This window comes from Astatotilapia calliptera, chromosome 18, assembly GCF_964374335.1.
Source record: "Astatotilapia calliptera chromosome 18, fAstCal68.1, whole genome shotgun sequence".
Taxonomy (NCBI): domain Eukaryota; kingdom Metazoa; phylum Chordata; class Actinopteri; order Cichliformes; family Cichlidae; genus Astatotilapia; species Astatotilapia calliptera.
This window is the reverse complement of record NC_137439.1, coordinates 17,427,695-17,449,675: the sequence shown is the minus strand read 5'-3', so window position 1 is coordinate 17,449,675 and position 21,981 is coordinate 17,427,695. Positions and strand designations below refer to the sequence as shown.

Sequence of the window (21,981 nt, the reverse complement as noted above, 5' to 3'; positions counted from 1 at the left end):
CAGCAGCAAGAGTAAAAGCCAAGTTTTACAAGATGGTAGTGAGAACTGCTATTGTGTAGGTTTAGAAGAAGACAGCAGGCTGAGCTGAAAATGCTCAGATTTTCACTGAGAGTGAGCAGGATGGACAAAATTAGAAATGAGTACGTCAGAGGGACAGCTCGGGTTGAGCGGTTTGGACACAAAGTTAGAGAAACAAGGCTAGGCATGTGCGGGATAGTGGATATACTTGATGAATCATATCTGTATTTCCATGTATGTTAGCACGTTTCAATAAACTTCTGTGCTTGTTTGCCGTTTTCCTTGCAAAATATGTACTTGAATTAAATGTACAGACTGACAGTTTCCAGTTGCACTCGGACTGGTTTTTAATTGCAGTGCTCAAGATGTCACAAAGCTTTCTGATGTCTCACTTGGCCTCCTAAATGAGAAATAAAAAGATAAACAGTAACAATGGCAACTTGTGAACACCTTTATTTGTATATACAACTATTTTACACATAAAAACCCACAAAGTATTTGCATTCCAGGAACTCCAAGTTTTTGGTTAAGTGAGTTTCACAGAATTGGCCTTCATCAGGCAAATAAAACAAATACACAAACCTTAAAATGAGTATTTTCCAAGGATTCCTTTACGTTTAAAGCTCATCAGCTGACACTGTTTTCATTTGTTGTCTCTCTCTCTCTACATAATACAAACAGCATAATTTCTCTGTACATTATTTGTAAGTAATAGAGCAATGTGGAGATTTGAAGCAAAATGCATCGTGGTGTGTCTGCAGTGTTCATATATGGTTCGTATAATATTCACAGTTTTAAAAAAAAAACAGAACAAAACTGAAACTAGATGAAAATATTTTGTATTCATGGCAAACAATTAAACATCCTGTTTAATTATGGTTGGGAAAAATTCTCATTTAAAGGATTTTTTTTGGACTGGTAAAAATAAAAGTTTAATACCATCTCCAAAGGATAATTAAAAGTCTGCAAATATCTGAGGTTCGGTGGTGGCATGGCTTTACAACACTGCATGGTGAAATAACAAATAAGCATCATATTCTATGTTATTCTATAACTGTATTCATTTCTCACAACTTATTATGTTCAATAGCAAAAAGAAAAAAACGATGGGGGAAAATCAGGCAGTTTTCCCTCCTCACATTCATTCATACTGTAAAAAAAATCCAGCATCATTGAGTGTTACTTATTAGTATCCACATTGTCTGGTAAGTATCAGATCGCCTCCTCATGATGGCTTGCTGTGTCGATCTGGTCTAATTTATATATGGGGATGGTGTAATGATCACAATGTATTTACAAAACAATAGATTTATAAGAAAATGTAGTTACATATTCACACACCCCACAGATAAATACTGTTTAGAGCAACACTGAATCATTGAGCAACATCTCCAGAAAATGAAAATACCTATTGACACAAATGACATAATTTGACCCATCCATTTGTTTTTTTTGTGACATATTATTACTCTCTATCATCAAGTACAAGTCAGGAAATAGACCTTATTTATTGTCAGTGTTCTGTGTGAATTGGCAACTACAGTTTCAGGAAGTATTGTTCTTCATCATTTTGGATTTTTTTTTTTACCAAACATCCAGCGGGCTCGCGGCCTTGAAGCACTGATGCAGAAAGAGTCGCATTAACCTTCGCTCTGGATGCGGTCGTACAGCGTCCTGTGACATCTCTCTGGCATTCTGTTTCCTCCGTTCATGTTGCGCCTCCTGTCCCTAGCACCTGTCGTCCTCCTCTGTGTCGCTTAGAGGGTCACAACTAGCGACTGAGGTTGTCTGTGCCAGACGCTTTCGAAAGTGTCCGTTGGGGACTTGCCAGCCAGTCCGCGAGCGTGGACGGGCCGTGCTGATGGTGTTTGAGCGTCCCAGGCTGCAGGCCACGGCCGCCTCGAAGGTCAACGTTTCCATGGGACCAGAGGGGTCTGGGCTGTGGTCGTCCTCTTGCAAAGCCAGGAAGGGCTCAGAAGGGTAGCGTCGAGGTGGGGATGTGCGCCGGGTGGCCTCGCTTTGCCTCTCCCCTGGGACTCCCTCTTGGCTCTTCCGTGTGGGCTTGCTCCGCCTCATGGTCTCAGGGCTGCCCGGTTCATCCTCATCTTCACCAATGGAGGCTTGTGTGCGACACACGAGGGGGGAGTAGGAGATGTGAGGGCGAGAGCGGGTTGGAGTTTGCGATAGAGGTCGTCGGCCACTGGGAGTGCTGGACTCAGATGTGGATGGCATCGGACTGTCTGAGCTGTTGCCCTGAAAGCGAAAGTAAAGAATAAATTAATCAACAATCGCCAATAACAACATTTTAAAGACAACTTATTATGTTTTACGTTTTTTCTGCCCATTTTGAATGTGTGGCCTGCTCTCTTGATTTACATGAGTGGTGGAAATGGTCTTCTGCTGTTTTCAGAACAGCAGGTGATTTTTCTGATGTGTTCTTCTCTTCTTATCAGTATTTGGGTATCCACTGTACATGATGGTGAACCCCACTGCACGGGACTCTGAATTGTTAAGTTAAATTGTATATGAATGAATAGACTCTGACCATAAAGGGATGGACATGGTCATCAGAAATACTCAGGTAAGATGTGATTTTTAAATGATGCTCAGATGGTACTAATGGGCCCAACTGATCTGTGCATTCATGTTGATTCTTACCCAACCATCCAAATGTTACAGCAGAAACTGAGACTCAATAAACCAGGCATCATTTTTCCAATCTTCTTCAATTTTGGTGAGCCTGTGAGAATTGTAGCCTCAGTTTCCTGTTGTTAGTTCATAGGAGGGGTGCCTGGTGCAGTCTTCTGCTGCTGTCTTCTGCTTCAAGGTTCAGAGATGCTTTTCTGCATATGTTGGTTGTAAGAAGTGGTTATTTGGGTTATTGTGGCTTTTCTATCAGCTCAAAGCAGTCTAGATATTCTCGTCTGACATCTAACATCAACAAGGCATTTTCTTTCAGTGAACTGCCACTCACTGGATATTTTATCTTTCTCAGGTCTGTAAATGGAAAATTATAGTAGACCAGCAGTTACTGAAATACTCTGGCCGGGTTATCTGGCACCAACAGCCATACTACCTTCAAAGTCCTCATTCTGATGCTCGGTTTAAACCTCTGCAGATTATCTTGACCATGTCTACATGCCTAAATGGATTGTGTGGCTGCCATGTGATGGGCTGATTGGATATTTGTGTTAATGATTAGTTAAATAGGTATACCTACCTGTTTATCTTGGGGATCTGCTCGTTCTACGCTCGAGGATCGTGAGGGCTGCAAGCTTCTTTCCTCTGAATTACAACGAGATGTGTCTGGAGACAGGAGGTGGCAGCGTTCCTTGGAGCGACCGCGCTCCCTGTCGCCACGCTCAGAGCGAGAAACTAAAGGGACATTCAGGAAAGAGTGCAACAGGAAATGCAAAAATACAAGGGAGCAAAAAAGAAAAAGAAGAAGAGGAAAATAAAGATATAAATGTCATAGGACTACATTCAATTCAGCTCTTCATTATCTATGAACACAGTTGCCTAACAGCAGGCGAGCAGGACTAACCAGCAGCCTTATAGCTCTTGTGACGAGGTCGATAGACTCGCTCGGGGCTTTTCTCCTCTTGCCAAAGTCCATTCACACACTGATCTGCAACAGTGGAGACTGATCGCTTCATGGAGCCACTAGAAACCTCTGCCTGCTTGAAGTTAAAAACACACACAACAAACATAGAAAAACAGGGCACAAACACAAGGAAATAAGTAAGCATACTTCTGTTACCACCAGATTATTTGATCCAAACAATAAAAATGATATTTCATGCTTTAGCCAGTGCAAAAGTGCAGTGCAGCCTAAAAGATTTGAGAGGTTTAGTCTTTCCTTTACTCTGTGGTTGAAAGTAATGGTCATAACAAGATGAGGCAACAGCATTCGAAGATCACAGCCCGTTCTAGCAACTCATTGGACCTTATTCAGCCTCCCAAAGTAACAAATGTCGAAACAAAACTCTACTGATCTGAACTTCTCAGCATCACGTGCACTTAAGGAACGACAGACTTTGGCATAAGAGCCCATGCAGCCCCTGACGTCCTCGAGATCCAGCCCAGAAGCTGTGTCATGGGAGATGTGTGTACCTGCGACTCTACAGCCAGACGAGGCATGGAAGAGGCCCGCACACACAGGCCCCTCCCTAGTGGAAGCTCCAGTGGGGCTTCAATCCCCCTACTGCACTCGCCCACCTAGGTGTGTACAGAAACAAGAGAGGAAGCGCAAGGAAATACAGAGCACCAATCAGGCTCATCCCTGCCAGGACTCCCGCTGTGTATGGACATCTTGTTTAGGTGAGAGGAGGGGCAGACAAGCCATTTCATCACTGACAAAAGTACTATCTATCAGCGCCATCTCCATCGCCATCCAGTCAAAAGCCATTCCAGCCAAAAACAGACGGAGAACTTGCAACAGGAAAACTGACTTCAAGGAGGAGCAGAAACAGAGTGCGGTCGTAAAAGAGGAGCAAGGAGTGAAGAAAAAGAAAAACAGACAACAAAGATATCAGCTCACATCGAAAATGGACTTTTTCAGCTTGGAAGTGCATTCAGTCATGCATGTTTAGGTGTTAATGGCTATACAAACAGAGCCAGACAACGCCTGTCTGAGGGCCAAACGCATTCCTCTGCAAATTAAGTATTCCAGATCAACTTTATATCATTCAACTGACAAGCAGTAGAGACCATTAAAACCAGACAGTAGAGACACAGCAGACATCTACAGTTTGACAATCTCCCTTTGCTCTGACTCCAACTTCCACAGGAATAAAACACAGGCGCACAGAGAGCAGCGATGCGGTGCCCTGCAAGGCACTGAGAAAACGGCATCAGTCATCACATGGTTATACAATTTTTGTGGCGTTACACCTAAACAAACACTTTGCTTTATTACATTTTTATGTAAAACTCTTTGCTGTGAGGACAGTGATTCCCAAACTGATGGTCAGGATCCTGAAGAGGTTACAAAATAGGAAGTGCACAAAAGAAAAGCTGCATTTTCAAGTTATCTCGTGTTGGAGAACAGCATGCCGTGCCATCAGAGCCACTCTGCAAAACTGCTCATAAAAATTAAAATAAACAAAACAAAAACACACCTTTATTGAAATTTTGCTGATCCCACCTTCAAGGTGATGCCAGTGAGCAGCGCTGCCAGTCTGAGACAGTGAATTCATTCACTGGGGGATGAATTCATGGTGCAAACCTCCATGAATGTTCAACAAACATGGTTCTGGTGGAATTGTGATTTCTTCCACTGAGAGCTGCTGTTTGGTTGCTGGTTCGCAGCTGGTTTCCCAGCTCTTATGCTCTGTTGATCCTCGAATAAAAGACAGCCAATTTGACACAGAAGATGATGTTTCCTTGCTAAGCAAGTTTGGAGTTTGAAAAAGGAGTTTGAGGGAGAGATTTTTAAAAAGCAGTTGTCCTGGAAGTGATCCAGAGGTGCACAAAGACATGATGTTAAGAGGGAGATCACATTTAAATCAGGTATGATTTTTTGATTTTTGATGGCTGGAGTCGCTGAATTTTTCGATGACACCTCTGGAGTCAAAAGTAAAAAATAAAATATATGCAATAAAGTATTTGCTTTTGTTTATTTGCTCTGGCATATTAAAGCTAAGCAGCACACTGATGCTACGGTAACATTTATTCATAAGATCAAAGCAGCAGAAAAGCTCTGCTTTCAAGTGCAAATTACTCTGAGTCAAAAACTACATAAATTAAAAGGTCAGAGCATTGCCAAAAAGCCTGCCATGGGGATAATGTTTTATGTTTTACAATTATATTGGTCCTTTGTCTTACCAGATTCTGTTGACTGGTATCAACGTCAGAGCTCATGGGCTCCAAAAACAGCTCCTGAGGTGAAATGGGGCTCAAAGCCACAAAGCCTCCCCTGGTCCTGTGTCAAGATGGAGAAAAACAGTAAGCAAAGGCATTCAGAATCACACATAAGTACAGACTGTTGCAAGCATTTGCAGACTCACAGGGCTGAACCAGCACTGTGCGGCATCATTGGCAGTGGCTGGTTAGACAGAATGTCCTCGGGGAGAGCAGAAGCATCCAGACGCTTGAACATCAAGCTACTCTTCTGAAATGAGACAAATACAGAAAAGACTGTAGACGTCTTTGTGACAACTTTGTGTTAATTTAGCTAATTATAGGCCAACCTCCAACCTTTCTTTTATCTGAAAAACTCTTCAAAGATCAATTGTAAAACAGCTAAATGATCATCTGCAGAGCAATGTTTTATTTGAAGAGTTTCAGTCAGCTTTCAGACTTTATCACAGTACAGACGTCACTTAAGTGAAGGTTACAAATGATCTTCTTATGTTCTCTGACAGTGGCTTATCCTGTTATCCTGTTTAATACTGTTGGTCATAATATTTTATTATAGAGATTAGAGCATGCTATAGGTATTAAAGGTACTGTGCTGCAGTGGTCTGAATCATATCTAATAGACTCCAATTTGTTCATGTAAATTGTGAGTCTTCCTCACACTCTCAGGTTAATTATGGAGTTCCACAGGTTTCTATGCTGGGACCATTTCTGTTTACAAAATACATGCTTCCCTCGCTCTTAAATCGCCCTTTAATCTCTTAATCACCTAAGACTGAAGTTATTTTATGGTGCTAAAAATCTTAGAAATATGGTGTCTAATCAGATGCTTACTCTAGATGTCATTAACTTGGCCTCCATTAACACTGTGAGGACTCTTGGACTAATTTTAGACCAGGATGTGTCTTTTATTGTGCATATTAAACATATATGTAGAACTAAGGTCTTGTATTTGCACAGTATGTCTGAAATTAGAAACATCCTGTCTTTAACATGGCCAAAGAGCAAGTACTCGCTATGAGGGAAAAGCTCGGACACAGAGCTGCTCTGAACACTTCATTTTTGGCTCTGTAGGACATCGGTGATAGGAGATATCATTAATATGGTCAAGAATTTTTTTAAGGAATGGTAAATAACAAAAGAAACCTAAACTTAAAGCAATCAGGAACTGGATGTATAATAGGTCCCCTTTAAAGGTCAGGTGAGATGGCTTACTCTACCTCCTGAACAAACTGGGTGCAAAAAAAAGTAAATTTATAAAAAACTAAAGTTACAAAAAAGAAGGTGTCACAGAGTTCATAGTGACGTGCTGAGCAGACCTGAGCCTCCAGCTGCTGCCTGAGCTTCTTGGCCTTGTTCTGTTTGAAGTAATCCATTATCATCATTGAAGCGTAGATCTTCCCGACCGTCATGTCAGTATCTGTGAGAGCAGGAGCACTCCATTAGTTGTCACTGCTCATCTCTCAGCATTACAGTGAGAATCACCTTCTTAGTTAGAGCCAGACCTTTGTTGATAGGTACCAGTAGGTCCAATGTCTTCTGGGGCAGATAAGGCCAAATAATACTGATCTCCTTTTGCAGCTCACTATCCAGAGCGATACGGTCCTCACCACCTGAGACAAACACTCACCTTTAACCATTTTTTTAATGATGCACTGTTGACGGAACAAAATGTGAAATCTGAAGACATTAACTGCTCAGCAAAACAAAAGAAAAGCCGATAAATGATAACTAAAGCAATCACAACCCTAACCCCGAGCTATTTTGATATCCAGAGCTGTGCGGATGAGTGACATCAGAGTTGAGGTGAAGTGGACGGTCATATCCTCATCCACGGGCATGTTCATCAACACTAACCTCTGCCAGAGACAAAGACAAAGAAGGAGGGAAAGTTTCTATGTTAGACCGTAAACCAATACCTCCAGCGACCTTTTAAATCACATAAAAACACACAGCAGCCACACATATGCACATAACCACTGACTTCTTTAACTTCACAAAGACCAATCATTTGCTTTCTCTACATTTTTTAAATTGAAAAACTGAACAAAGTTACTAGCTGCCATGCCCTTTCTGTTGTGTGTTATATTTATTTTATATAACCAAACTCTCACTTTTCATTTTATCTGGCCTTTCTGTGTTAAATAAAATGTTTTCATACCTTATAGGCGATCTTAGCAGGACATTTTTTACCCAGGCCGAGGGGTGGTGACATGTGTGTTAACATCTCATACATGGCCGTGTAGTGGATGCGGCCGCTTCAGAGGGAAAGCAAAAACGAGAAGTGAGGGGATGTGCAGACAGAAGATGCAAACAGAGCAGACTTTTCTTCTGAAAGTATTTAGAATGATTGAACTAAATGCCACTGTGGACTTGATGAAAAGCAGCTTGTGTTCCTTATGCTCAAAGATCAAAGCATTCACATTTATGCTCTTTGGCTGCCCTCTGCTGGATAAATACAGTACCTAAATGTTGATCAGGTCTGCTTCAAATCACAAACTGATAAAAGAGCGAGCCTCACCACGCCAGTCGATCATATTCCCCCCAGATTCGGACAAACTCATCCAGGTGATGGGGACCCAGGATTGAGGAATCTCGTGTCAGGTATTCAAAGTTATCCATAATCACAGCCACAAACAGGTTCAGCATCTTAAAAAACACAAGGGCAAGAACCTAAGAGGAAAGGCACAGCAGACTGCAACACACCTGAAAAGGCAAATTTTTGTTGGTCCTGACCAAGAATGAGCTGAAGAAGATGAAGGACACAAAGTAGCAGTAAGCAAAGTCGGTCCCACAGCCGCCCTCGTGGTCCGGAGACATAGTGAGGGGGGCGATGGAGGGGTCTGGTTCACACTCCTGCCCTGACAGACAGGACAGCATGATCTCCTGCCAGGACTCCCCTGTAGCACTCCTGGTGGTGTTAACACAAACAAATATCCAGCTGACATCTGACCGATAACACATTCATAGACGATTAACACCAAACACCAACAAAGGAGCTTTACTCAGAACAGCGGCACCGCCTAAATGTAGTTTTGAGCTCACCTGAACAGGAGCATGAGTGCGCTGAAAAATGTCTTAAAATTGTTGTGCTGGTTGATGTGACTCTCGTCATTCAGCTTGATGTTTCCAAACACCTGCAGAAAACAGCTGGCTTCAGTTAATTCATAGTTTTTCCCGGACAGCTGCTAGCTTCTCCCATAGCAGCTGCTAATCTTCTAGAGTTCAAACATTAAAAATAGCCACATAACACACTAAAACAATCCTAAGAGGTGGGACCAAGAAACAAACTTTAACAACAGGACTAAATCAGTAAATCACACTATAATACACAAAATCTCTGTCTGTGCGTTTGTTTGTTTGTTTGTTTGTCCACGAACCCCTCTTAGACCATCTGGAGACGAGAAACCAAACTTGGCAAACAAGTACATCTTAGACTCCTGATTGTTTTTATCTATATGAGAAAGTATGATGTCATCATGAGCCCTAACAACCACCTACTGTAGCAACAGGCAAAAATTCCCTAGTTGGGACCATATCCTGTTACAGACTTGACAGCATTTGAAGTAGATAATGGCAGACGGCGTGAGCATGAATTGAGGCTGTGGTTTGGGGATATAGACATATATAGACAGAGAATCGGAAGGAGCGTGTTTGAGGTGTGGTCCCACTCCTGAAATTGGGATAAATGATCTCCAATTACCTATTTTTTAAGCATTTGCGCACCTATATCACCTTATGAAAGTATCTTGTCATTTACATGTCATGACAATAGCATCTAATTTTGATCCACATGTATATTACTATGCCCTTAATTGTATTTATATAGCACCAACAATCAAACTTACACTGCCTGACAACCATCTAGCAAGAGACTATAATGACCAGTTTCTAGACTTTATGCAACACACTTTACTAAAGCATCCTATCCTTTAGTTTTACAACACTTCATGTATATCCTAAGGTACTAACTACTGCTAAAGATTGGCATAAATTACCAATTTTGGCACATAAATACATCTTTTTATTTTTCTCAATGTGGCCCAACAGCATGAACAGGCCAAACAAAAATGTGAGCAAATACTTGAATTCAATTCAATTCAATTGTATTTATATAGCACCAAATCACAATAATATTTGGCTCAAGAGGCTTTATATTATTAGGTAGAGCCCTTACCATAACAGAGAGGAAACCCAACAATCAAACTACACCATTTGAGCAAGCAACTGGCAACAATAGGAAGAAAAAACTCCCTTTTAACAGGAAGAAACCTCAGGCAGAACTAAGCATAGTATAAAAAATGGCTTAAAGTAACTAATGGATGTACAGAAACCGTTAAGATCAAACTAGCTCATACAAATAACAGTGCAGACAAGAGTAAGTACTAAATAAATATCCTGAATATGATGTGCGTGCTTTTTGATTATTCTATACTGTACATGACCATGATGTTTTCAAGCTGTGGCCCCACTGATAGGGCACAGATATACCAGGAAAAAATATGTACAGAAATTATGCTAAATTAAGGAGAATCCTTCTTTTTATCGATAAAAACTGTTGGGTTGGAGGAATAAATAGTAACAAGCAGACCTTAAGTGAGAGCTACGAGTTTGTTATGATATTTGTGATGTAGTTTAATTATCGAAAATATTACCTGCATTCCAATTATGGCATATATGAAGAAAAGCATGGCAATAAGAAGACAGACATAAGGGAGAGCCTGGTGGAGAAGAAACAGGAAATACAGTTTATCAAAACTTCTTGTAATTTGTTATAATATCTTAGAGCATATTAGATACATCTTTAAAATAATAAAAAACAAAGGTAGTGGGAAAACCTTAAAGGATTGTACGAAGGTCCACAGCAGAATACGGATGGTGTAACCCTGCCTCAACAGCTTGATCAACCTGGCAGTTCGGAAAAGCTTCAGGAAACTCATGTTGATGGTGTTCACCGACTGGGACAGACGTGGTTGGAGAGAGGGTGACCGAGAGAGAGAAGGAGAGAGAGACAGAGAGTGGCAACAGAAGGGAGAGACAGGATGTAAAACACAGATGGCGAATTTCATCACAACATGACTTAAGTTGTGTCTGGAGGAAGGGTAACACACCAGGAAGCTTGGAAAGAAAGTATGCTCTTGTCTTTTTATTTTAGGGTCACAACAGTGTGAAAACGAATGGTGTCTTGGCAGGGGCTTACCTGTAAATCCACAATTATCTCTGTGATGCTGCCAAGGACAGTGATAAAATCAAAAATATTCCAAGTATCTCGAAAGTAGTTCTGCAGGAAAAAGGAAACGCTTCGGTTAATTCCATCGCACATGGAGAAATTCAACTAAATGTGATCTAAACTCTTTTGTTCTACTCACCACTAAACCAAACGCCATGATCTTCAGTATGCACTCCATGGAGAAGAGGACAGTGAAGGCCGTGTTTAGGTGTTTCAGGACTGTATCGTAAGCTGCCGGAGCTGAGTGGTACTGCAAGAACAAAGAAAACAGGCCCAAAGGTCAAACTGACATTCAATCAATCAGTTATTACCATAATTAGTAAATTATTGGTGACATTTTGGTGAGCATGACGAGCATAATTTTAAAGGTCATAATGATGGATTTGCAGCTGCCTCTCTAAGTTTAATTTCAGCACGGTATACAAAGAATTAAAACGGACGGACAATCCATATGAATAGAAAATGTGTTTACACACACGTATTGACAGTTACATTATCTCTGTGTTTATGATTTGGTGGCTCCAAAACCTTCTCTTGTGACAAGGCAAGCTTCACAACACGGCTCACATATACACAACACATGAACGTGAGCATGAAAAGTACTGAACAGTATTGTTTTAAAAACGTTTTTCTTTTCTTTTATTGTGTAATTCAACCTTTCCATTCATTGAAGAGTGCAAGGAAGAGAAAAGACAACAAAACAAACTGAACAAAGGCACCTAACAGTAAAAAAAATAAGACAGATCAATGGAAATTGAAGGTTTCTACTGAAGTTCAATTAAAACACAACAAAAACTGTTTTGCTTCTTTTTCTTTTTTCTTCTTCTTCTTCTTTCATTCTTTTTGTATGGATATTTTAGTTGTTTAAATATAGAAAAAACAGAAAAATATATGTAGTGACAAATTGCTGAAGTTGATGGTATTGTATAGTGATTCCAAAATGTCAATTAAAAATAAAAACACAACAAAAGCAAAAACAAAAATAAGACAAAACTTTGTAATTACAGGATTTTGAACTTCAGGAAAACTCAGACATTGATTTTAATCATTTTAAGAGTTAGACAATCTCAGAAACTTGTTAAATATCTTGATTTGGCTATAACTAGATAAATAAAGCGTGGGGGACTACGGCAACCATTTTCTGTTAAACAGAGACCGGCCGGCAACCCCCTAGCAACCTCTGGCTGCCAGGAAAAAATGTGTAATCCTCAGCTGGTTGGGGAGTGTTTGGTAGTTTATAGTTTGTATGGAAGACGTCGACTTGTCTGCAAACACTCATCAACTACTGAGCTTTAGTGAAACTTCAGAGTGAAAGTTGTGGCTTACCGCTGCAACCAATAAATTTCAAAAGGTGCAACTTTTACTTTGAAATCGAATGTTTGCATTGTGCTTTCTGCAGTTTCACGACCGCTCTGTGAGTACTTTGCAAGTATTTGCAGACAACTCAGCATCTTCCATGTAAACTACGGTTTCTGTGGTAATATGCTAGTGACCAAAGTAATTGTAAAGCGATTGTTTATTAATTAATTAAAATTAAATTAAGTAAATTTACTGAATACCATACAAAGTAAATCTTCTCTTATGTCTACTGCAAACCTTCCAAGGTTTTCTCTCATAGTCAGCCATCAAATTTCCGCTGTAGCAAAAAAAAAAAAACCCCAGTCCCTGCTTTTAGGTATAAATCTTCAAACTTACACACTGTGTACAACAAAGCAGCCACAACACAAAAAAGAACAAAAAAAAAACAGGTAAATAGCATTTTTTGTTACAAGAGCTGCAGAATAGTCAGTTCTTGACAGAGGAAAAATAGGAAGGCTGTGATATATGAGCAACACGGCCAAAACTGTGACAGCAAGACAAGAGTATCAGCGTCCTGTCAAAATACCAGATCTCGTCTGTTCCCGCTATGCAGCACTTTGTATCTAGTGAGGTAAAAATGAAGGACTACTGGTAAACCTGTGAGGCAGCGGAGGTCATAGAAGAGCAGCTACAGCAAAAAATGCTGAAAACCTTAGCCAGCTGGGCTATGATAGAAAGTGCATGTGCTGATCCTTCACTGTAAAAGCGCTACAATGGGTGCATGAATGTGAAAGCTGGAGTATGAAGCAAACGAAGAAGTTGGCCTCATCTGACCAGTCTCATGTTTTTTGCATAAAGTGACAAAGAGTGCTGACTTGGCTTGTGGATTCCAGTCTGCTTGAGCATCTGTGGCATCTTTTAGAAAATAAAAATGTGATCTACACACAGGACACCTCCAGAGGTCTTTTGGAGTCCATGTCTCCTGGGTAAGGACTGATTTGGTGGCACAGGTTTAAAGTCACTTCTCACTGAGGCTACTTAGAGTTTACACTTGAGTGTCAATACTCTGCAAGTTGATTTTTAAAAAAATCTGGCATGAAATTAAACCAGTGTTTCTCTGGGCCTTTGGGAAATCAATCTAAAATGATTTGTGATACTGTTCCACATTTACTGAATGAACCACTTACCTTCATCATGAGAACAACAGTGTTGAGGGCGATCATGACGAGCACAGTGTACTCAAACGAGGGCGATGCCACAAAGTGCCACAGTCTGTACTGGAAGGTCTGTCTGTTCTGGGGCATGTAGCGGGTCATCGGCTTGGCGCTGATGGCAAAGTCAATGCAAGCCCTCTGATGGAGAGAAAATGAGCATTATGTGTGAAAAGATGATGCCTAATTACTTGAATTTGTGTGAAATGCTGTCACAGCTCCGTACCTCATTCTTCTCCAGACTGCACTCCTGAATCATCTTGTCACCCTGCTCTTGGAAAGTGATGATGATAAGAGCCACAAAGATGTTGACGAAGAAGAATGGGAAGACCACAAAATAGACCACATAGAAAACTGACATCTCCATCCGGTTCCCCCGACTCGGCCCCATGTTCTCCTCTGTAACATCTGTAGAGTGCTGGAGGACCCTACATTTAAAAAAATCATATTACCTGTGGTTGATTCATTTATAGCACACATAAGTTATAGAAAGCAATTTTGTGCTGAGAAAAACTGAGCTGAAAGCCTATAAACACGCAAGGAGACATACTGAGGCCACCCCTCTCCAGTTGAAACAGTGAACAGAGTGAGCAGAGCCCAGCAGACATTGTCATAGTGAAACTCGTGTCTCTTCCACTCTCTCCTCTTCACCTCCTTTTTGTCTCTGCTGTAGTCAATGTAGTAGCCTCTGTGGGGAATAGAATAGCCCAGAGGTCATCATTTCACTTAATTCACTGATTAGACCAGCGGTTGTAACAAAAAAGAGAAGCATTAAAGCCTTTGTTACAAGTAACTGTTACTCTCATGCTATTCACTGGCATCTGCAGACAATGACAGACTATCTGAGGTTATATAAGAAATAAGCAAAGCTGCACATTTGGGCCCTTTTTTGTAATTTTCTGCTTCATTGCTTTCAATTTGGAGGATTTTTTTGTCAAGGCTTGAAGTTTTTTGCATTTTCTCTGATTGACGCTGCTGTCACAAAAGTCGTGTTTTTCCCCTTTTTAAATTTTTTTTATATGTTTTATTTTCTTCCTGTTGTGATTTTGTTGGGTAGGTTTCCTTCAAGTTGTTTAAAGAGTTTAAAACCACGTAATACTCTCCCATAGAAGGATTTATATTGATTTTGCACCACAATACTGCACAGATTTAAAAAACAAAAACAAAAAAACAAAGCCATATATATGGTGTAAGATATCACACAGAGTCAGTCTTAGTCATAACATCTTCAACCCGGTTAAGACAGCTCAGAAATGAGAATGAAATTTTAAATAATTTCTTCAGAAAAGTTCTCTTGCATGACCCAAGCCTTAGCTGTTAGACAGATGGACTCACATTTGACTGTAGAATCTGAGATCTGAGCATCTTACCCTCTTAAATCCTGCGTAAGCAATAATGATATACTTAGTGTTTTCACAGGACTGCATGGAGTCCTGTATAAACTTTCTTCCACACATGGCTGTAAGGATGGTATTAGTCTTGTAATCTAACTTGAATAAGCATATTCCAGGAACTTACTGCTTTAAACCTCTTATAGAGCTTAACTCCTCATATTCATATTTTACATTAAAAATGATCTTGCGTGGCAGTACCAGTGCATTTTGAGTGACAATGTGTAGGAGGAGTTTCAGATATATAAAGTATATATATTTTTAAAAACACTAATGTAGGAACAGACGAGGGTGAAGCGGAGTTCACTCACTGGCATTCCTTCTCTGTATTCATGGAGCTGTCAGTGCAATAGAAGAACCTCCCCTTAAAAAGCTGCACTGCTATGACAGCAAAGATGAACATGAAGAGCTGGTACACAATGAGGATGTTGAAAACGTTCTTCAGAGATGTGACCACACAGTCAAAAACAGCCTGCGCAGGAGAAAGACAAATAAAATCTGTCAAGGACTGGTGCAACAACACCAGAAAACAGAACAGCAGACTGTTTGCAGATGTCTGCATCACACCTTGAGTTTAGGAAGTCTCTTGATGGTTTTAAGGGGTCGCAGGACTCTTAAAACTCGGAGGGACTTTATCGTCTTGATGTCTCGTCCTTTGTTGTTTCTGTTGACATTGGAAATGTAGCACTGAGAAACATAGCTGTACGGTCAGACTGATGCACACAGACAAGTACAAAAACAACAACAAAAAAACACAGTAAAAACTGAATGTAAACACAAATGAATGGGGAAACATTCAACTTGAGGGTGTATGTTTGGAGCTTGACAGATTTCAGCTGTAAAATATTTGATCATTTGTATTTTTTCAACCCTTAAATCAAATATTTTAGCTGATTCATTCAATTACACTAGTAGTTTGTGCACGATTATTGTCACGGTCCTGAGTCTGTGGACTCAGTGTTTTTCTGTTTGTATTAGTTATCCTTGATTCCATGATTTGTTTTGATTCTCTTGGTTTTGGTTTCTGTCTCTAGTATTCCTAGCTCCTAGACCTTGAAAGTCTGTGTACTATGTCAATGTGTTGAGTTTTGTCTTGTCATGTCAGATGACTCCCAGCTGTGCTCTCCTCCTGTTTCACATTCCCTAATCACCTCAGTATGTATTTAAGCCCTGTGTTGTTGTTTTTTTAAGCCCTGTTGCATCCTCCACATTTGTTGTGTGTGTAACCCTCGTCTTCTATCGCCAGGCCAGGCCAAGCAAGGCATCCCATCCCAGTACAGTTAAACAATCCTAGTTTGAGTTTTTGCTTTTTGTATTGCCAGCAAATAAAGCTGCCGCCTTAAGTTAATGTTTTGTCTCAGAGTCCTGCACTTGGATCCAGCCACTGCCAGCCACACAGCTCATCGTGACACTCATGGCTTCAAATAAATATATTTATTCTATCAAAGTTAGATCACACTGAGAATTAATGTTTTTATCTTAATATTAGCCTTGTCGTGAGCTGTGTGTGCATATACTGGAACACTTTTGTTTTATGTTCATTTTCATGCAAAACTGATGACTTGATAGACAAAATGACTCATTATCAGCATTCCCCCCCCCCCGATACCTGCCAGGCTCTGCCGTTGTATGAGTCAAATGTCAAAATGTGACAAAATCAAAAGCAAACAGACAAAAGGCAGACAAAAATATATATTTTTTAAATGTAGAAAACAACAAATCAGAAGATATGAAAACATGAAAAATATGAGTGGCTTATGGGACACATTTACATTTAGTGTGACTGAAATTTTTACCCCATCACATTGCTGGGAGCCCCAACAGTCATAATATCCACAGGAACAACAGAGAAAAAAAAAACGAGGCAAAAAAAAAAAAAAAGAGATACACTGTGAGCAAAGCTCAAAGGATCACAGCTATATCAACAACAGAGAAAATAACATACAATTCTCTACATTACAACAAAAAGCACAAAAAGTTTAGTTAGTAATGTTCGCACTCAAAAGTAAAGAAACAAAATGCTGCGACACACACTACCCATGTTTAACCACACCACCTAAATTACACAGAGAAAACAGTTAAATCTGAGCTCCGCGCTGTACAGGTCTTCTCATGCCTCCATACTTGCAGCGTGCGAATCTTTGAGGGAAAGTCGTTTAATACAATACTGTATTCTCAGAAACTGTTTGCTGCAGTGAATCACTCATTAGTCATCGACAGGCAGCACTGTAATGTGACTCACGTTAGAGCAAAAGCAATCAGAGCTCCCACCACTACAATGAAGTCCAGCATGTTCCACATGTCTCGGAAATAAGAGCCATCGTGTAGAATGAGACCCTGGTCTATCATCTGGGGGACGAACACACACATCCACACGGATGGGTTACAAACTGGCAAAGGTGAAGTCTTTGAAATTGCGATGAAAGAAGAGAAAATGTTTCAGCCACCCACCTTGATGATCATTTCAAAGGTGAACACTCCAGTGAAGACATAATCAAAATATCGGAGGACCTGGATAATTTCAAAATTAGGGAAAAAAATTACTTTTTAAAAGTTCAGTCCAGAGTTTGAGATTTTTCTGAGGTGCATTTAGTATCAGTGACGGTACACACAACCACGCGTAAAGCTCCTCAAGAGTAAATCAAATTTACATTTTTCCCATCCTGCCAGTGGCAATGAACTTGCTAGCATCAAGCTGGCATGATTCATCCACCTTAATGCTTCAGGACACATCTTCTTAGAATGAATCAGTACATTTGTGAGCGGTGTCAAAGTATAGCTCCAGGTAACCAACTCAATTACTCAACTGAGAAAATTATAGACAGAAATTCTAATTACTCTGTGTGGCTCTGGGTCACTTTGCATACTTTGACACACAAAACACATGTTGTTTGGTGCTCTAACCAACCCAGATATTCCTCAAGGAGACGCTCCAGTAATGTCGTTTAACAATTCCATTCAGCTGAGTGACTCATGGGGTCAAAATCCTTCTGCTGGATCCTACATTCCCCAAAATTCACGTTGATGGTACCATCTGTCAACTGACTCCACACATAATCTTAATAACCTTGTTCTTAAAGCTGTTTTTACAAACTAAGCAGTGCTGTAAGTAAACTTATTTTTATATGCAAAACTGGCAGAGTGCCCCTTTAAGTTCTTTTGTTGACCTTGAAGAGTACTAAGATCCACACAACACACACTCTGATGGCTTTTACCACCTGTGTTGGGTTCAAAGACTGCTGATTTAATGGGATTTCCCACACAATCATCTCTATGGTATACAGGGAATGGTCAGAAACAGAAAATATCTAGGGAGTGTTGGTTTTCTGAACAAAAATGATGCCAGAGGTCAGTGGAGAATAACTTAAGCTGTTAGTAAGGGATCAGTAGCTCAGTGTCACAAATCGGGGCACACAGCAATGACTACAAGGGAGATGCACACAATTAAAATTTTTGATTTTTAACAAGAAAATAAGTTACACTAACCACAAACTGTGTGGTCAGTACTGTCAGTGGTGTAAATGAGTGCATGACTGAATAGATGGCATGTGCAAGGTTGTTTAATGCAAGAGAACAAACGAAGGAGTAACCAAAATCCAAAAAGGTGTCTCGGGGAGAAGAACCGCCCAGGAACTGAGCTCTCAGGGCCCAGGTGCTGCCAGTGTTGTTAGTTAAAAATAAGCCACACCTCCTCTCCAGTTCCTGTAGAAACGCACAAAAGACCTGCCACACGCTCAGGCAGGTAGGAAGTTTGTTACATTTGTTACAACCAAGGTATGCACAAGAGCATCTCTGAATGCACAGTTCGTCAGCAAATGAAGTAGATGGTCAGAAGACCACATCGGGTGCCCCTACAATTCGTACAAGCTTACGAAAATTGAACAATAAAAGATTAGAAAAATGTTGCCTGGTCAGAATTTGACATTAGCGAATTGAAAGCATGGATCCATCCTGTCTTGTATTAAAAGTGCAGGCTGGAAAAGCATTGTCTGGTCTGATGAGTCTTGATTTCTGCTGTGACATTTAACTGGTAGGGTCAGAATTGGCACAGACATCAAAGCATGGATCCATCCTGCCTTGCATCCTGAGCTGGCGGTGATCGTGTAAAGGTGTGAAATTTTCCTGCACTGCAGTCTACCATTGCTGCCGACCATGCCAATCCTTTCACACCACAATGTACCCATCTTCTGGTCTCACAAAGCTCAAATTGTCTCAAAATGGTTTCTTGAACATGAAAAGTACACCACTGTACTCAGACAGCCTCCACAGTCACCAGTTCTCAATCCAACAGAGCAGCTTTGCAATGCAATGAAATGGCAGTACAGCGAACAAGTCTCCAGCAACTGTTTGACGCTATCATGTCAATATGGACCAAAATCTCAGAGGAATGTTTCCAGCTCCTTGTTGAATCTGTGCCACTGGAAATTAAGGAAGTTCTGAACCCAACCCAGTAGCAGCAAGTTGTAACTAATGAAGTGTCCAGTGAGCATAAGTAGCCGGGTACTTTCAGCTGCTCCTTCACTTCCCAAGGGGTCCCCCCAGCAGATGGATCCGCATATTTGATATGGAACAAATTTTAAGCCAGATGCCCATCCTGATGCAATCCTCCCATTTTTTACAGACTTCGAATGAGCATTAGCAGTACACAAGCTTTTGACCCCTTGAGGCTTAAACTGGTGCTTTTCCGTATGTCAGGTGAAGGTGTTAACCACCATAGAGGCACTGGTGAGTGAGAGCAGCTACTGTGCAAAATCTAAAATGATTTGTGGGGATTTGTGCCTACTTTTCATTTAATCCCTTAAATTACGTGTTGTAACCTGATGTTGTTGAGCACTTGTCAGCATTTGTTGACTTGACTGACTCGACTTATACCCAAGCACAGTGTGGATTTTACTCATATGTCCTTATTCGGTCACTCTTGACACGTTCCATGCTACTTAGATGAGTGAAAAGTCGTGAAAAACAAACTGCGCAGCTATCAGGCTGCTTGCCACCTTGTATGTGCGCGATAGCAAATGTGTCACAGCACATTGTTGCTGACACAGTGTTATGTCAACTAGAGATCAAACCTAAAAGACTTGCACTGAACTACAGTTTCATGAGACCATTTCAGGCCATCTGGAAGACATCTGAGGGTGATTTGATGATCATTTTGATTGTGTAAATCTCATTTTCATAAAAAAAACAAAGTCTTTAAGACAGATGTTGTCTGAGCTCACCTTGTTCCTGTCTGAATTAGTGCACACAGGGTCCTCGGCAGCCAGTGCAATGCTGCTCGCCACGATCACAAGCAGGATGGTCATCTCAAAATAGCGGAGAGTGACCACATAATGACAAATCCTCCTGATGCTACATTACAACAAAGAAGATGCATATAACTGCGTGAGTGGCATGCATAGAAACAACTACTGCTACTACAAACAAGAAGAAAACAAGTATTTAAAATGCTGTGCAAAAGTCTGGAGTCACCACTTATTTCTTTTGTTTCCAAGGAGCTGAACTTTCTTGTAATTTCTTAAAATGCCTCATCAGAAATCTCTGTGTGGAAGGGCAGCTGTTAATAACCCAATATTAAGGAAGGTAAACGGAGAGAGAAGGCGGTTGTATGTTGAATTACACAAGAACTGTGATGAAAATTAGTCGCAACAGGTCTCATGGAGTGATGAATCCAAATTTTAAAGTCTTGGTTCACAACATCGTCAATATGCATGAAGGAGCTGGGGAGGGAGGTACATCAGTGAGTGTCTACGGCAACCTGTAAAACATGGTGGAGGATCTGGGGTTGCCTTTCACACAGTGGTGTTTGAGAAGGGATCATGAATGCAGAAGGTGCCATCAGATTTTGATCCATCATGAAATACTATCTGATTGGTAGAGGCTTCATTTTCATCAATGACAATTATTGACTCTTAACTATAAACTACAAAGACTACTTGTATTATACAAGCTCTGTTTTCACTTTATACACTCTGTATGTTTCATGTTTCACTTATTTCTCATTTTCCTACTGAAATCTTTTTAAAACATGATGGGTGACTTAAGACTTTTGCACAGTACTGTATTCCATCAGATAATCAATGATTTGGAAGATTGGGCTACATCTTACGGGTTGGAGGCCTTGAAGATGAACATGCTGTCTGGAGGTACAGGTTTTGGAGGAATTGGAGGTTCTTCCTCCTCTGTGTCCTCCTCATTTTCATTCTGGTCAGACTGGTATGCCTCCAACTCTTTATTGTTCACTAAACCCCAGACAGACACATGAGAGCAAAGAAAAAATGTTTTAGCTGTCCATGAACAGCTGACAAAGGAAGAACAATGTGAGTCACCAACACAGTGGATTCAGGGGGAAAAAAAGACTAGTGGCCACTTTTATCAGATGTCAAGAACGCCTACACAGTGTGGTACAGTGATACTGACACTAAATCCCACTTTGTGATGCATTGTGCAAAGGACTGCAATGAGAAGTGGTCACAGTGCTACCTGTCATGGGTGTGAGCTCCAGAAGTGGCTGTGCAGACATTTCGATGGTCACGCTGTCTTCCAGGTTAGACTTGTCCCGTTTGATGGATGCCTTACGGTTTTCTGACTCTATAGCACTCACAGTGAACTCTGTGGCCTCTAAAGCAGTCTCCACTGGGATGTTTTGGCACAGTGGCTCATACTGATCTGAGTGGCCACCCTCAACCTGCTCTGACCAGGTGCTGTCCACTATCTGTTCACACTGAGGAGGATCAGGAATATCTGCACTGCATTCAGCAGCTCTGTAAAAAAAAAAAAAAAAAAAACAACTCACCAAAACAGAGCATGGCATTAATTCATGCAGATCACAAAGTACAGCTGAGCACAATGATAATCTAATAAATCAGGTGGTAACGGATCACCTCAAGAGCAGCCCACGTCAGTTAACTGATGCACATGTGTTGGTGAGTAACGAAATACATGTACCGCCGTTACGTATTTAAAATACAAAATA

The 21,981-nt window shown here is 40.7% G+C and overlaps 1 protein-coding gene across 5 annotated transcripts in view; it reads right to left on the bottom strand.

Moving 5' to 3' along the window:
* Window positions 1–455: 455 nt before the first annotated feature.
* cacna1eb (calcium channel, voltage-dependent, R type, alpha 1E subunit b) overlaps window positions 456–21,981 on the bottom strand; it is a 59,506-nt gene continuing 37,980 nt past the window's right edge. For 2 of the 5 annotated variants that reach the window (XM_080292204.1, XM_080292206.1), the window contains 27 exons: window positions 21,489–21,769; window positions 21,115–21,247; window positions 20,228–20,357; window positions 17,460–17,519; window positions 17,251–17,357; window positions 15,576–15,672; window positions 15,320–15,480; window positions 14,168–14,305; window positions 13,844–14,045; window positions 13,594–13,758; window positions 11,247–11,357; window positions 11,078–11,158; window positions 10,716–10,835; window positions 10,533–10,598; window positions 8,923–9,014; window positions 8,614–8,788; window positions 8,399–8,526; window positions 8,039–8,135; window positions 7,631–7,736; window positions 7,383–7,490; window positions 7,197–7,297; window positions 6,027–6,130; window positions 5,845–5,941; window positions 4,132–4,236; window positions 3,563–3,698; window positions 3,239–3,393; window positions 456–2,271 (listed from right to left, as the gene is read on the bottom strand). In XM_080292204.1, coding sequence (XP_080148330.1) covers window positions 1,747–2,271; window positions 3,239–3,393; window positions 3,563–3,698; window positions 4,132–4,236; window positions 5,845–5,941; window positions 6,027–6,130; window positions 7,197–7,297; window positions 7,383–7,490; window positions 7,631–7,736; window positions 8,039–8,135; window positions 8,399–8,526; window positions 8,614–8,788; window positions 8,923–9,014; window positions 10,533–10,598; window positions 10,716–10,835; window positions 11,078–11,158; window positions 11,247–11,357; window positions 13,594–13,758; window positions 13,844–14,045; window positions 14,168–14,305; window positions 15,320–15,480; window positions 15,576–15,672; window positions 17,251–17,357; window positions 17,460–17,519; window positions 20,228–20,357; window positions 21,115–21,247; window positions 21,489–21,769 — 3,781 coding nt within the window. In that variant the 3' untranslated portion in view covers window positions 456–1,746. The remainder of the gene's footprint in view (window positions 2,272–3,238; window positions 3,394–3,562; window positions 3,699–4,131; window positions 4,237–5,844; window positions 5,942–6,026; window positions 6,131–7,196; window positions 7,298–7,382; window positions 7,491–7,630; window positions 7,737–8,038; window positions 8,136–8,398; window positions 8,527–8,613; window positions 8,789–8,922; window positions 9,015–10,532; window positions 10,599–10,715; window positions 10,836–11,077; window positions 11,159–11,246; window positions 11,358–13,593; window positions 13,759–13,843; window positions 14,046–14,167; window positions 14,306–15,319; window positions 15,481–15,575; window positions 15,673–17,250; window positions 17,358–17,459; window positions 17,520–20,227; window positions 20,358–21,114; window positions 21,248–21,488; window positions 21,770–21,981) is intronic. The other 3 variants (XM_080292205.1, XM_080292208.1, XM_080292207.1) reach the window with 3 other exon arrangements.